General features: G+C 33.7%; 1 protein-coding gene across 1 annotated transcript; it reads right to left on the bottom strand.

Annotated features, from left to right (window-relative positions):
- Positions 1-403: 403 nt before the first annotated feature.
- Positions 404-14,392, bottom strand: LOC103256724 (transmembrane protease serine 11G-like; the record flags this gene model as incomplete). The annotated part of the gene is made up of 9 exons (XM_021710620.1): positions 404-565; positions 2,851-2,993; positions 4,516-4,775; positions 5,670-5,841; positions 6,543-6,581; positions 9,556-9,716; positions 10,312-10,379; positions 13,585-13,703; positions 14,269-14,392. Coding segments are annotated over 9 exons (1,248 nt in total), but the record flags the coding sequence as incomplete, so codon positions are not given.
- Between the last annotated feature and the right edge of the window lie 895 nt (positions 14,393-15,287).

Below are 15,287 nucleotides of genomic sequence, written 5' to 3'. Positions count from 1 at the left end.
GATAATTCTTAATGAGGATTATTTGAAGAGAAAGGAGAAAGGAGGCATGCTCTGTCAGGGGAAAAGTGAAGACTTCTTAGCCAGTTGGTATTTATGATCAAACTGCTGGATAACTCTGAAAGGAATAATTATGCAGTAGAGACAGAAAGATGAGCAAATCAGAGACACTTAGCAGCAGCAGTAGATCTTTGTGGAGTTGACAGTATCTTTTATGCTCATAGTCAGTAAAACACTTCAGATGGTGTGAGAGAAAGCCTACCTTTCTCAAATTTAAGGAGAAAGTCATCAGATCACACTTATTTGCATCTTGCGCTCAACATTACACATGGCAGTACACATTAAACACAATTTTCTGGAGACCACACATGACATTTATAGTTTTGACATCGAGATGGTTGTTGCATTAGATGTTAGTTTTAGATTTAATCCAGTCCCGATAATGAGTCACTTTGGTATAAAGTCCAGGCTTGTTTTCTTTTCCACAGTCTATTCCCCAGCTTACTATTCCAATAAGATACCAGATGTTTCTATCACGGGCAATTACCAGCGGTCCTCCAGAATCACCCTGGAGAAGAAGAAGGAAAAAAACATGGTCAATTTGATAAATAAAACAGTATCAGAAATTAGTTAATCAACATCTGAATGCCCAATAAATTAATACTTTGAATTGAAGTACGTAAATGAATTCCATTTTACATATGCAAAATGAATTCCATTTTATATAACATTAGTATTAATATGATAATTGAGCTTATTACTTACTCCTTGCTAATGCCTTCAGTTGTGAGGTAATGTGAGTCAAACTTAGGTTTTATTCTCATAGAACCTTAAATTGTGCTCCGTCTAAACAGGAATCACAGACTGAAGCTAAGTTGAGGCAGTCATTCTTACATGAAAGATGACCTCAAGATTCAATTAACAGGTCACTTCCTCCATGCAGCCTCTCCTAATTCTGTTAGCTAGAAGCAATCTCTTGCTGAGAATTTGAATCTTGTCTTGCTCCACTCACTTTAATTGATAGAAAAGTGTCCTGGATGTCGTATCACTATGCAGCAATAGGTTTCAAAGAGGATATGGAAAGGGTTCTACAAGAAATTGTGCACTATTTATTGCTGAAAGGAATTTGCTCCCCCACTAAGGTGGATATTCTAGCCCTTGTGAACTGGTTTAAAGTATAGAAAACACGAGAACTTCCCTGGTGTCTTTCATCCAAGATTTAGACAAATGATTTTAGATTTATCTTTTAGCAATAGAACTATTCATTCAAAAGAAGTATGATGTAGAAACCCATTATGGAGTTTTTAAAAATAAGATAAATAATCCTGTTTGAAGCAGGCAGGGTGTTCTAGAGTCTTATATCTTAGCTCCCTTTTCTTTCATTTCCTTCCTGTAATTCTTAAGTCTCTTTCAGTGTTCAATGGACAGAGGATAAAAGCCCTGGTCTACTAAAAGAAATAGCTCTAAGTTTCTTTCCCTTAGGCTCACATCCTAATGTAAGTCCTCACTATTTTACTACACTAGTAGTGAAAGTAAGAAAATATGAATCAATGGAAAGAGAACATCTGTTTTTATATGAATTAATTTATGTTTTTCCTCTAAGTTATGGGATCCAGTTGCATCTTGGACCACGCATGTTGTTTCTTCTTCTCTTCAGGAAGTAAGTGAATGGAAGGGGACCTTGTGTTCTAGATTATGTAGCCAAATCGTGGTCTTTGTTTTGTTTTAGTTATTTGTATGCTATATTATATATGCTATATTATTAGATTGTAAATTCATTGTGATTTTATAAAATGTTTATGCTTTCCTCCAGTAACTGCTGAAGTACCTTGCAGTTCACAAAAAACTTGAACAAATACATGAATGAATACTATTCCCATCACATGACAGACAACTCAAGGCAGATCAGTAGCGATGTTTGCATATAAAAAAATACACATATGTGTCATTGTGTCAAAGCCATTCTTTTTTTTTTTCAACCTACCTCTTACTAAAAAGAATCCTCAAGCATGGTGAATGCAATCTATCCCTTTTATAAACAATATACCATTTTTCTATCATTATTCCTTCTGTGACTTTATTTCTTTTGCCAGGAATGCCATCCCTTATCTATTCTTCTTGCTTGTCGATCTTACATCAACTCAATTTTCACCACTTCCACTGAGACCTTCCCTGAAAACATCAATTACTCATCTCTTCTCCCTCAAAGGCATTCTTAATTCTTCAAAGAATCACTAAACGGTCAAACCCAGTTTCAAATGCTGTAGGTAAAATTTTTATTATTTTAGTTATTTATTCTGATTTCTTTACATAGTCAGACGTTAACCCTGGTAGTCTCCTCAGATATTCAATATTTAAAATTAAAGTTTTGTAGGGTTGAGAAAAAGGCCATTTATCCAATTAGTTCCTACATATGATCTGTGAGCTTATACTTTAGAGTAAGTTTAGGCGCCAGTGGGGCGACACTTTATTGGCTATCGAGGTAGCTGCAGATTCTGTCTCCCAGTGCCTGCCTTTCAACTAGCAGGGGTTATATATCTAACTGTTGGTTATGACTATGGCTTGAAACAATGATTATATGACTTCCTGACTTGGTTTCTACCATTTGCTTCAAGTCCTTTTCTCTAATCAGTGTCATAATTTGCAGCTGGTGAGGATTTTTTACAGACGATTCTGCTCAATGGAGTGTTACTGAGGAATATATCTTACGATGCTTCCAGTCCCTCTCTTTACATTCTCCTCTTTCCTTCATGAAGTTAATTTCATGAAGTCATGTGAAGTGACACCAATCTATGGTCAGTAAGGTCATCTTACTGAGGAGAGTCTTTTTTGTGGATTTGAGTTTATTCTTACCTCACAAGCATCTAGTTTTCCAGTCAAGAATCCAGCACATATCATTCCTGATGAGACAGCACCACCATATACATTAACTTGATTACATATATCATTACTTATGATCTCGACTTCAACTTCTCGAAGAACATTGGGAAAGTGACCTAATAAGGAAAAAATAAATAGATGAAACACTTCCACATTGCTGCTGTGATGGTTAATTGTTGTGTCTTGCAAAGGATAGCCCAGCTAAACTCTAAATCTTGTAGTTATAGGATTCTGGACTGGATAACAGTGCTCAGACTGAAGTTATGCTTCTTAGGTGCTTTTATATGCTAGGCACCATGTTTGACTTGCTTACTCCTATGATCTTACTTAATCCTTGTAACAACCACCACCAAAGATAGATGTGAGGATCTTCTTCTTTAGTTTAGGAAACCAAAGTTTACCTGGTTAGAAGTCTTGCCATGATCACATAGTTAAATAAGAAGCAATGTTAGATTTAAAACCAAGTATTTCTTATCATCTGGGGAAATCTCTGAGAGCTTACTTTACCTTACTTGGAAATCGTCTTCATTACTTTACAAAGGACACACCTATTTTGAGAATTGAGAATCCTTTAGCAAGAACACCATAGAACAATGCTGTACTACTAGGAAGTAAATGTAATATTAATGGAATCCTATTGCTTTATAAGGAAGACCATATTATCTTTGGTGATAGCTTAACTTACTATTCAAAACAAATAGGAGGGTGAGCATCAAATATCAAGATAAGAAATAGATAATTAACCGTGCATTTATTAATTCAGCATTATATGAAAAGTTTTTATTTAGTTGTACATAGTATTGTTTTCACCATTATATTCTCATTGCCCCTTAACAACTTCTGGGTTAAGACTGTATTATTCCTTCATATAAGGGTGAAGGTTTTTTTGACTTTTTGTTTTTGTTTTTACAATGACAATTGTTCAAAGACAATTGAGAGGATGATGGAGGGCAAGGAGTGTTTCAGACTCAAGCAATGAGTCAGAGTAATTCAGTGCTTAATGGTCCTGGTCCTGGGGGTAGCAGATATGAGTTTAAACACTATTTATAAGCTATGTGACCTTAGGAAAGTCATTACCCATCATCCTACTCAAAAAAGGAGAAAATGATGCCTATTGCACATGTTTATTATGAGAGTTAAAAATAATAAATATAATCTGAAGGACCCTGTTTAATATTTAACATCAGGAAAAGAACAGACATTCAGATTGCTTGCTTAAGCCTATTTCTGTTTAGTTACATGACACATTGCAGAAGGTTATCATTACTAGTATTTGCAAATCATATACTTTATGAATGATGCAGCCATGGTAGAATCTCTACATATAAAGACAGCATTCAAAAGAAAAAAAAGATGTGGAAAAAATATGCTTTAATAAATTTTCACAAGTTCTAACCAGTTTCTAGAATAGTCCACGAAGAAGACAATAAATATAAGTACTGTGTAATCGTAATGGAAATAGTCAAAGTTGTTGAAATCCATCACATCTGATTTTTTGTTTGTTTGTTTGGTTAGTTTTGCCATATTTACTATGGAGTATCTGATTTCTTATTGTATTTATTTATTTTGGTTTTGCATTTTATTTCACATCTCCATTGAAATACAGGATTTGTTTTGTTGTTGTATAGAGATACTCACCGTTTGCTTTCAATGCCCCCCATCCAGTGACAAACACTTTACTCTTAGGCAAGACTTCAAAAGTAGCATCTGGGAGACAGACTCTGTGCACCACATTGGAAAACATGACGGGGGTGGAGAGCTTCACCACAGCGATGTCATCCTCGTGTTTATGGGCAGCATAGTTTTCATGAACAATAATTGACTGCACCTTTCTCCTTATCAGTGGAGGGCTCAGGGTTCTTCCAAAACTAGCCATCCACAGTTTTGGGTTTTTGTAACTGATCACAGATGAAAAGAAGTACAGTTGGTTCATTTCTGATCTAAAGTTTCCCAGCAATCAGGATGGGCAGGGGACATAAGTATGGGAAAAGGGGAAATTTCTTAAGGTGATAGTTGATCGGGACTGCTTCTCTCTTAAGACTATTTTGCTTTCATCTAACTGATAACAAATCCCCATTCCAAGGTAGCTTAAATTACTTTCCTTGAGGGGAGTTTGTAATTTTGAAAAGAAATGATATATTATTGGCATTTATTATAAAACTAATACAAATCAATTGAAGAAAATACAAAGACACACACATACACTCATATAAATGTATATATAGATATGGAGAGAAAAAGAGTGACAGAGTGTGAGAGAGAAAGAAAGGTAAAATTGGAGTCCTATGTTATATATTGTTTTCTTATGCTTCTTTTCTATGTAGCATTTATTCAGAATATTTTCTGATTTAATATAAATTTCACTAGGGTTGCTGCATGTCTTTATTATTTCCAAGTGTCCCATATGTCAAATATTTTAAAAATACAAAGAATAAAAGTATAGCACCAGAGATATTCATGTGGGATAATCAGATATAACTTGTAGTTTGGGAAACAATGAAAAGAATTTTGAAAAATCTGCAATATAACTCAGGAGAAGTGGGGTGTGTGTAACTTTTGGTGGTGTTGACTTGTTTCTAGTTTGCTGGAGAGTATATTTCCAGGTGGAACTGAGACACTTTCTCTAATTTTTTCTTCTATTTTTCAATAATTATCATTTCTCTTAAGCCATGAATAGCATTGGGAGTCCTGAGATGTTTGTTAAGAAAGTATAAGAGTAAAGAACTACAGGATGAGAAGGGGAGAAAAAGAGATGGAGCTGGTGATCTTATGGGTACAAACTGAGGACTCACATATCAAAACAGTGGGCGGCAGTCAAAAGCCACTCCTCACTGATCAGTGATGCTCCACACATATGGATGCCGTCTACTTGTAAGCTGGCTTGCCATGGCCAGTCGCCTTTCCTTGAAATTTGACCATCAGCAATTCTTTCCATGGATGGCAACTCCTTCCCTAAACCACAGCCTGTTGAATGGAATAAGATGGCTGTTTCCAGAGACTTATAAACATATGTAGGTATGCTTGGCACATAGTTAAGGATAGAAACGTTTATAGGTGTGTCTTGCCTTAAGAAAAGTCATTGAAGTTAACATTACATTAAATAGAATGATTATTCACATGGATAAAATGTGATTATTCCCATTCTAAGTAAGCACTGGCATTTAAAAATCATTTAATACTCTTTCTGATGTGTTTAAGGCAATTTCACTTTAAAATTAGTTTTTCATATTTTTCTGGGTCGTGTTCTTTATGGGTAGCAGCCATTTGCCCTAGTGATATTTGACATTTTTGAGTGACAAATATATGCTATTGATTGCAGAAAAATTAAATTTATACTCTTTAAAAATACTTGTTTAATATTACAACCATCATACTATTGTAGAATAAATGTCAAAGTTTCCATGTCAAAGTTTATGGGGAATGAATACAATAAAATAAAAGGAAATCATTAAAGAAATCATCAGTGAAACTTCCTATGAAAAAGAGCAAGTTACAAAGAGTCCATTTAGACATTCCCAATTATTATTAGTAATTTTTTCCCTTGAGGAGAATTAAATCATATATTCATTTAGATGTGTTTTAGAATAGCAAACATGAAATAGAAAAAAGTGCTTTGATTTTTATTTTTTGATCTATAAACATCCCAGTGATATTCTTGAACTTACAGCTGTTCAGAATGTGCTCTGCTTGTGCTTCATTCAAATCTGGAAAAAAAAAAAACCCAAGGTGATGGTGGTTTAACATGAAACGATTATAATTTAAAATTCTGTTCCAACAGGATATGACTTTATCTGGTTGAGAGGAATTGCATTAGTCAGAAAAATGTTAATTTAAAGGTAGTAGAATAAGACCCTACAAAAAGAAGAGACCTAGAAGTAAATTAAACCTTGTGACTATATGTGGATTCTAGGAAAACCACGGTTCATGATTATAAGACCATTGGCATACAGAAGGATATTGTATGCCATGAAGTAAGACTGCATCTAGTTTATTAATGCCATACCAATCTATTAAAATACAAGTTAAACAGAAGAGGTCTAGGAGCAATTTTACAGGTGCACTAGTATATGTCAGGGGACTCTTTCCTTCTGTCCCCATTAAGAATTACGGTAAAGGCATTCAAAGCATCTTGGAAGTCTGGCATCTAAGATTGGTCTACAGATGCTCCCTTTGGAGCCAAAATCCACCATTGTGCTAACAAATCTCAAGATATGCTAGCCTCTTAGTCATTTTTTTTTCCATAAAGTTAAATAGAGAAAACATGATCAGGGTCTGTCCTCCCAAATTATTTGAATTGTTCCCATGTCAGTTAGTATAATGAATAATTATACTAATTGTTCAGAAGCAAGCTGATGTGGAGTTTTGGAGAGCCTACAAACTGATAGGTCTTCAATTTAGGTTGGTCTCTAAAGAGGCCCTCTGAGTTCATATGCAGGGAACTACAGTTAGGGAGTTTATTTGAGTAAATGAGGTTTTACGACTAATGCTTGCCTGTCTCTTAGAATAAACTCAAGTTTCCTACCTGGACTTACATGACATGGTTTTTATTTACATCTTTGATGTCATGTTGAACTGCTTTTGCTGTTAGTTGTTACTTAATGGTTACTTTCCTGTTTCTGGACTTTCCTGTTTCTTGACTGTGTCTAGGTGTTCCTGCATACAATCTTTGTTTTAGCTTCCCCTTGACCTTTTTATGGTTGGTTCTGCATTGTAATTCAGATCTCAGCTTAAAAATCTTCTTTGAGAGGACTTCCATGACAACAAATCTAAAGTAGCCTTCTACTTTCTGTAACCTACATGGAGTGTCACATTATTTGATATTGTGTTGTTTGTTTACTTACTTATCCTGTCATTATTTTCTTACCCCAATTAAAATGTTAGTTCTATGAAGACAGAAACTTTAGTTCCGGGCACAAATAGATTCTCAAGAAATACTTGCTGAGTGAATAAACAAACAGCAATGATAACTAATAATTTACTGAGTCTTATGTACTCAGTATTGTGTCAAATATCTGTTTTCTTATTATATCCTTACAATCTCATTATGAGACAAATCTATTAAGGACATGACTTAATAGTTTTGAGGCAAAACTTGTCCTGCAACCACTTCATTGTAAGGTGTATCACAGTTTAGTGCTACTCTCCATAGGTCATGAACCAGTGAAAGATGGGTGAATCTAGGGTTAGTTCACAGTTAATTTTAGTTTTACCCTAAACTCATCTTTGTCTACAGAAACTACTGATCAACTTCTGTGATCGTGCCATATCTCATACTTGAACATTATGCAATAGTTGTCTTCCTCCCACAGGATAAAAGAGGTAGCATAGCTACAGTATTAAGCGTTCAGAATAAGTCAACCCAAAGAGACAGAAAGTTGGTTGGTGGTTGCCAAGTGTGGGAGGAACAGGCAATGAGGAGGGACTGATTAATATGCATAGGGTTTCTTTAGACATGATAAAAATGTTTTGAAACTAGGTAGAAGTAATGGTCCCACAACATTGCACACTAAATGCCACTGAATTGTATACTTTTAAATGGCTAATTATTCATTTCACACCATAGAATGGGTGTGAGGGTGACAGTGGGGATAGATTCAGAAATGATGAGTTTAAATTTCTAACATATGACTTAATAGGAGCTCAAAATCAAATGGAAAAAATTTTAAATTAAAGCTACATTTCACACATACCTGTATCCCTTCAACAAAATGGAGTTTACACTGTCCTACTGCATGATTAATAGAACTGAGTGTTGGGCAATACTTAGATTTCATGTTCTTATCTTCAAGCTATTTTTTCTTCTTTCTGACTTTGGCCAAATCTATAGTATAATTTTCTCCTCTATTAACATATTATAACAAACTCATTCTAGCCCTCTGGCACAGTTGTGGGGGGAAAGTACTGAGGAAAGAGTTGTTGGTAACTTGTAATTTTCTGTTAGCCATATCATCTCATTTTGCAGTTTAAACAAGTTCTGGCAAAATATGACAACTTCAAAGTAAATTCATAGGGGGCTAACAACAATTTTTGAATTATAATAAACTTTGCTTAATCCCATACTCTAAACATTTATCAACCAAGTCTTTATGTCTGTGTTGCAAATAAGATGTTGTCTTTATGCCTGAGACAAACTATTAGAGTCTGGTGTCTTCCTTTTCCTTTTGCCTACTCCATGTATCCTGTGTGCTGCAGAAGTGGTGTGGTAGTGCAACTTATGACTCCGGGTCTCCTTCCAATTGGGTCCAAATTGTGCTTGTGTACCACATATTGTGGTGTATGTGTCCACACCACTTTCATATTCTTGATTCAGACTGGAAGAGAGTATTTCAAGAGAAAAGCCAGACACTATAGATTTTTACTACATATCAGTAGCACAGTGTGGGTTTTTATCACATGCATGCTTAATTAATTCAACCAATTTCACTAGGATCTTTTTAAAAAAGAAAATAATACTATTATAGTTGAGTTATCATGAAATTCCTTTTATAATTGTTTTCATACCAGCCAAAGAAAGATAATCTTTGGTGTCGAATGTGTGGTGATTTGTTCATTATCAAGTAAATGAGAGACTTAAAATGAAAAATGGTTTCATTTTAGAGTGCGATAAAGATACTTTCTCTGTCGATAAGATTGTTAAAATGAGAAACTGTAATAAGGAAGAAAAATAGTATTTCTTGCCTCTAAGATAAGGTAATGAAGTGTCTATCTTCAAGAAGCTTTCATTTGATTTCAACTTCTGGTGCAAAATGTTATAAGCTTGCCTTTTTATTGTGTCCGCCTTGTTAGAAGTAAACTGAAATTTAAGCAATACATCTGTTTTTAAACCATCATTACTTGGCCTGGAAAACAAAAACACCAGAATGAGTGAGGTCATATTCACAATTATTATTATAATTTTTACTTAAATATTAGTTATATCTTCAAGAAAATACAACACAAATATTTTATACATTTTATTTTCATGGATTTTTCTCCTTATATCATACAGGTGTTAATACCTGAATTAGTCCCTGCTTGTAAAACTTGATCATATTCAGGGAGGGGAGAGTATCTGAGTCCTAAAATCTATTTTTTTCTGAAAAAATAAAAGTACTTGTTAAATCCACCAGCTTGTGTGTGTGTGTGTGTGTGTGTGTGTGTGTGTGTGTGTGTATAAAATCAAGAGCAGTAGTTAACAATTGTACGACTTTTCATCTGAAATGCAAAAATCTTTAAAAGGACAACCAGCAGAATATATTCCATCAAGGAACTTTCTCACTATAGGGACTCTGCATAGAAAGAATAGCAATTAAATGTAACAAGCAATATTAAACTCTTTTTTGCCCTTGGTATGTCTAAGAGCTTTAGATCCTGTCCACAAAGCAAATGATTGAAGCATAACTAAATAATACAAGGCTATTTTTTCATAATACAAGATTACTTAGTTGTGATTACCTAAGGTTGATGACTTGAGACTTGATGTAATGATGGTTTAAACCGGATCTTTGAAATATCATATCTATCTGAGAAAAGAGAATAAACAACAGAACAAATCTTTGTTAAATATTAATTTAACACATTTCAATAAAATACTTACATAAAGCCTGCTGTAATGCAAATACCTTAATGTTTGTTTACAGTTATCTACAAAAATCTCTTTGGGTATAATCCTGCTGTCACAAATTCCTATAATTGGATGTTACTATTTGAACAGTTTGTCCAATAGTTGAAGATGACTAATACGGAGAGTTGAATTAAGCTAAGTATTTTAATAACCATTATAAAACATAGATGAAATTAGAGGCACAGAGATTTGAAAGATTGGTATGGATGAACTCATCACCCACTCATTTTTCAGTATCTTTCAAGGTCAGTTATCATCTTCATGGATGTGACTGAAAGATTAGGTTTTCAGGTCTTGATGGAACATTTTAGATAAAGTAGGCGAGTGGAGGAGAATACATATTTACTGGGCCCTTTTCTAAAATCAATATACTTACCAAGAAAAATTCATGAAAATATTACTTAGAATAAGACTGTAAATGCTACTTGTGTTTCATTTTAGACTTCTGACATGAAATAATTGCTCTGTGGTATAAATTCTTAGATCAAATTATTTCTTAATACAGCCTCAGCTTGTTACAGAATCTGTGGTCTTATAAGCCTGTTTATTACCATTGACTCATCAAGCTGACCTGTCAGAAAAAGACTGATGATATGCTAAACCTTAAGGAACCTGAGTCTGTGTAGTTAGTTCTACAAATCAGAACAGAGAACTGCTAAATTGTGAAACTGGGTGTAGGGTGAACAAGGACTTTTTACTCATCTGACTTGATTTGTGACATTTTCTTTGGTGAAGTGCCATGTAATATCATACTGGTTAGGCTGGTGACCACAAGTTTATTGAGAAGTCAATAGTTATACAAAAATAAATGACTATGTGTTTTCTTTTTAACTGGCTATGAAGGAAAAATTGTTTTTGAAGGAAATAGTTTACTATACTCACGTGTACATTTATATGAGAAAACTAATACATATTTATTGTGAAAAAAATTTAAAAGCAAATAACACAAAACAGTAAAACAAAAAATGTTGAAATCATTTTAAAATCTCTGTCTGGAGAGCCTGTTATTTACATTTTAGTACATGGACTTCCAGATTTACATTTACATTTTCTTGTATACACATAAAATATATTTTCTCTCTATATATGCATATATGGCTGTATATGTAATATCTATAGGTTTTCTGCTTGCCTTCTTCCATTATTTTTCCAATTTCATCACTTTTTGTTTTTAAGTTACAGCTTCAAGAGCCATGTATTACTCACAACAATTGAGCACATTAAGTATTGAACTCTACAAGAAAGTATACAACTCATTTTACTTTTTTCCTTTTAGTAAGTGTTTTATATAACTATAACCCTTACTTTAAATCAGGGATTAGTAAACTATAGATTTTAGTCTAAATCTGGCCTGCCACCTGTTTTTATATTGCCCATGATCTAAGAATGGTCTGCATGTCTTGCAAATAGTTGAAATAACTCAACAGAAGAATATTTTTGACATCTAAAATTTTTACAGAATTCAACTTTCAGTAATTCATACTGCATTTTTTTCTTAACATAGTCACACTTGTTTGTTTATGTATTGTCCGTGACTCTTTTCACATGACAATGACTGCTGTGAGTAGTTGCACAGACACTGTGTGGCCTGCAAATTCAAAAATATTTACCATGTTGCATTTTATGGAAAACGTTTTACTACCCCTGATATAAATTACTATGTTGCCTTTCTTCATGCTGTTTCCACTTATATTCTAGGAGATAAGACCAATACTAGTAAATTGGCCATGTATGTACTAGTTGTCTTCTTGATTAGTATTTTTGTGGCCTATAAAATTTGGACATGTACAGACACTGTGAGAGGAACCAGAAATAAAAGAAGTAATAGACTTAGCCCCTGCCCAAATGAATTCACAAGTCTAGAGAGGGCATAGACATATAAAATAATGTTGTCATAAGGTGAAAATACTCTAGAAGAGGTGTTTGAAAAGTTCTATGAGAACACTGGAATGAGTGCTACCATTTTTTCAGATTCTAGCTTTCATACTTTTCACATACTTTAGTAATTCTCAAAATAACATTGGGAGGTAAGTGAAATTATCCCCATTTTGTAGTTGAAATATTGAGGAGTCAAATAAATTTTTTAATGTTGTTAGGCACTGTAATCCCAGCAATTTGGGAGGCTGAGGCGAGTGGATTGTCTGAGCCTGTGGGTTCAAGACCAGACCCGGCAACTTGGCAAGACCTTGTCTCTGCAATAAATCAAAGTAGCTGGGCATGGTAGCGCGCACCTGTAGTACCAGCTACTTTGGAAGGCTGAGACGGAAGGATCGCTGGAGCCCAGCCGGTTGTCGCTGGAGTGGCTATGAGGGTGCCACTGTCCTCGAGCCTGGGCATCGAAATGAGACTCCAACAACAACAACAACAACAACAACAACAAAAAGCTGTTAGGCAAAATTAGTAAAATGGCTAAATAAATATTTCTGAACCTGCCAAGAATGATCTGCTATCTTTGGTCAATTCTGGGATCCGTGGAAGTTGTGTATATAACTGAAGTCTTCATGGAAGAGCTAGACTGTGTGTTTTTGTGCTGTAATTTTAGGAGCAGGTGTTTGTTATAAATTGCCTAATGGGACATGTATCAGGGTCATCCCTAGAGCAGGTGCTTAACAAATGGTATGTTGTGATATTAGTTGTGCCTGAATGATTATGTTTCCCGGTAACTCTAATAATTTGGTTTATATTTGAGCTATTAATTTTTCTGTTCGGCTTATGTTTCTGATGTAATTATCCTTTGTCCAATGTACTTTTTTTCATTAGTAAAATTCACTGAATTTCAATGAAAAGGCAATATAATATAGAATTTGTCCAATGTACTTTTCTAGGCTTCCTGAGATAATGTTAGTTAGAGTTGCAAGAATTAGCAAATAAAAATACAGCTAAATTTGAGTTTTAGATAAACAAATGAATTTGTGGTGTAAACATGTTTTAAAGACTACACAAAGATGTTTTTGAGAAGATTTGAAATTCAGTTGTAATCGGGCATTCTGTATTTTATCTGGCAACCGTAACATAGGTACAATTAGAAGTGATCTCAACTCTTTTACTTTGCATCACACTGATATCGCCAGAGTAAGACAGATGCCAGCAAAGTTTAGACTTACCTCACTATTGATTTTTTCGTTCAAGTCAGTCTTAAGTATTGAGTGTTCTACCGAAAAATCAGGATTATATTCAATACTGGGAATCTGGAAAGAGGCCTGGTAATAGTGAAGCTTCTGGTCTGGAAAGGAGAACAAATTTGAATAGTTTCTGTTTAGCTCATTTGAGTTGTATAAATATGAGAAACAGAGAGGATGACAGCAAAAAAGTAATATAATAATAAACTCCTGAGAATTAAAAATTCAATAGCTGTGATAAATACCTCCCTCTAACCTTTTTTTAAATCACATCACACATACTTATAGTCACCATGATTGCCAGTTGTTTCTAGACACAATTATCATCTGTTAGTGATAATTCAAAAATGTAATCTGTAAATTAAGCAATATTAGAATGCAATGTATTCTTGTAAATTGACCTTAAAGTTAGAATTGCTACTAAAATATTTTTTTATTCTCAATGTATTAAATATTATTAAACTACAATATAACATAGGTTGTGAATCTATTGCATGGTTCAAGATAAATTTTAAATACTAGAAGCAATTTTTATACATAAAGAATTATTTTTTCTAAATGAATGTAAATTTATTTGAATGAAAATTATATTCTAAAATATTAGAAAATATTAAGACTTTTGAATACCTTGAGTGGTCTTCAAAATAATACAATGAGGCAGATACTTACCATATGCCAAAAAATAAACAAGGAGACCAATAATTATTGCCAGAACCAATACAACAGCTGTGACAATAACAGCAATCACCCATGGTTTCAATGAACTTGTTCTTCTACCCAGTATTGATGGCCTTTTGAGAAAGAGAGAGAGAGTTGAATATTAAAAATAAATAAGACTTTAAGACTAAATATTCCTTCTGATGTAGAATATTTTTTTCCGAAATTTATAGTTAACTCATATTGCATTTGGTAACATTTAAATATCTTTTTCTATGCAAAATAGAAAAAATACTATTAAAAATATAGTTGACATTTAACTTTATATTTTGTTGTTAAAACTCAGCAGTGCATTACAGTTGGCTACTGTTTCATATATTCCTGGTTCATTATACTAGATGTTCTAATTTTTTTTCTTTGTAAATGAATTCAAATTATACATTTATTTTGTATTTCAGATCATAAAAACCTTAGAAAACTAGAGTATCTGGGTCACTTCTCTCATCCTAACAAGAAGAGAGAGAGGTTCAGAGATTACCAAAACCTTAAAGTTGGATATTAGGAAAGCCAGAAATAGAACTTGGGTCGTTGGGGCTCTTTTCTCATCTCTGTTTTTAAAGACATTACCCTATTTATAGTCTATGAGATCTGCAATGCATATGAAAAAGTCTATAAAATCACAGGTTGAAGAAAATAAAGTACAAGAGAACCATAAGGGAAAAAATATATAGCAAAACCAAGACGAGATCATTATTATAATGAAGAAACATAAATAGTGGTAGCTTAGGACTTTGGAACCAGGAATGCTGTAGTATGGAAAGTATCTATTTCATAGGGTTATAAGATTTTAAACATGTGATTTTTATAGATGATATTTCATAGAATAAGATCACATTTATTTGAATAGGTAAAAAGTCAATTTAAAAAATAACAAGGATAACATTACCAGTGGCATGCAACTCTGGCAAAAAATGTGAAAGTGGTGTGCAAATGACTGACATTTAGAAAACACTTGTGGAAGCAGGAAAATG

The sequence above is a fragment of the Carlito syrichta genome, unplaced genomic scaffold, assembly GCF_000164805.1.
Source record: "Carlito syrichta isolate Samal-C Ts95f unplaced genomic scaffold, Tarsius_syrichta-2.0.1 Scaffold294881, whole genome shotgun sequence".
NCBI classification, from domain to species: domain Eukaryota; kingdom Metazoa; phylum Chordata; class Mammalia; order Primates; family Tarsiidae; genus Carlito; species Carlito syrichta.
Note: the sequence above shows the minus strand (reverse complement) of the source record. Positions and strands in the feature narration are given on the sequence as shown.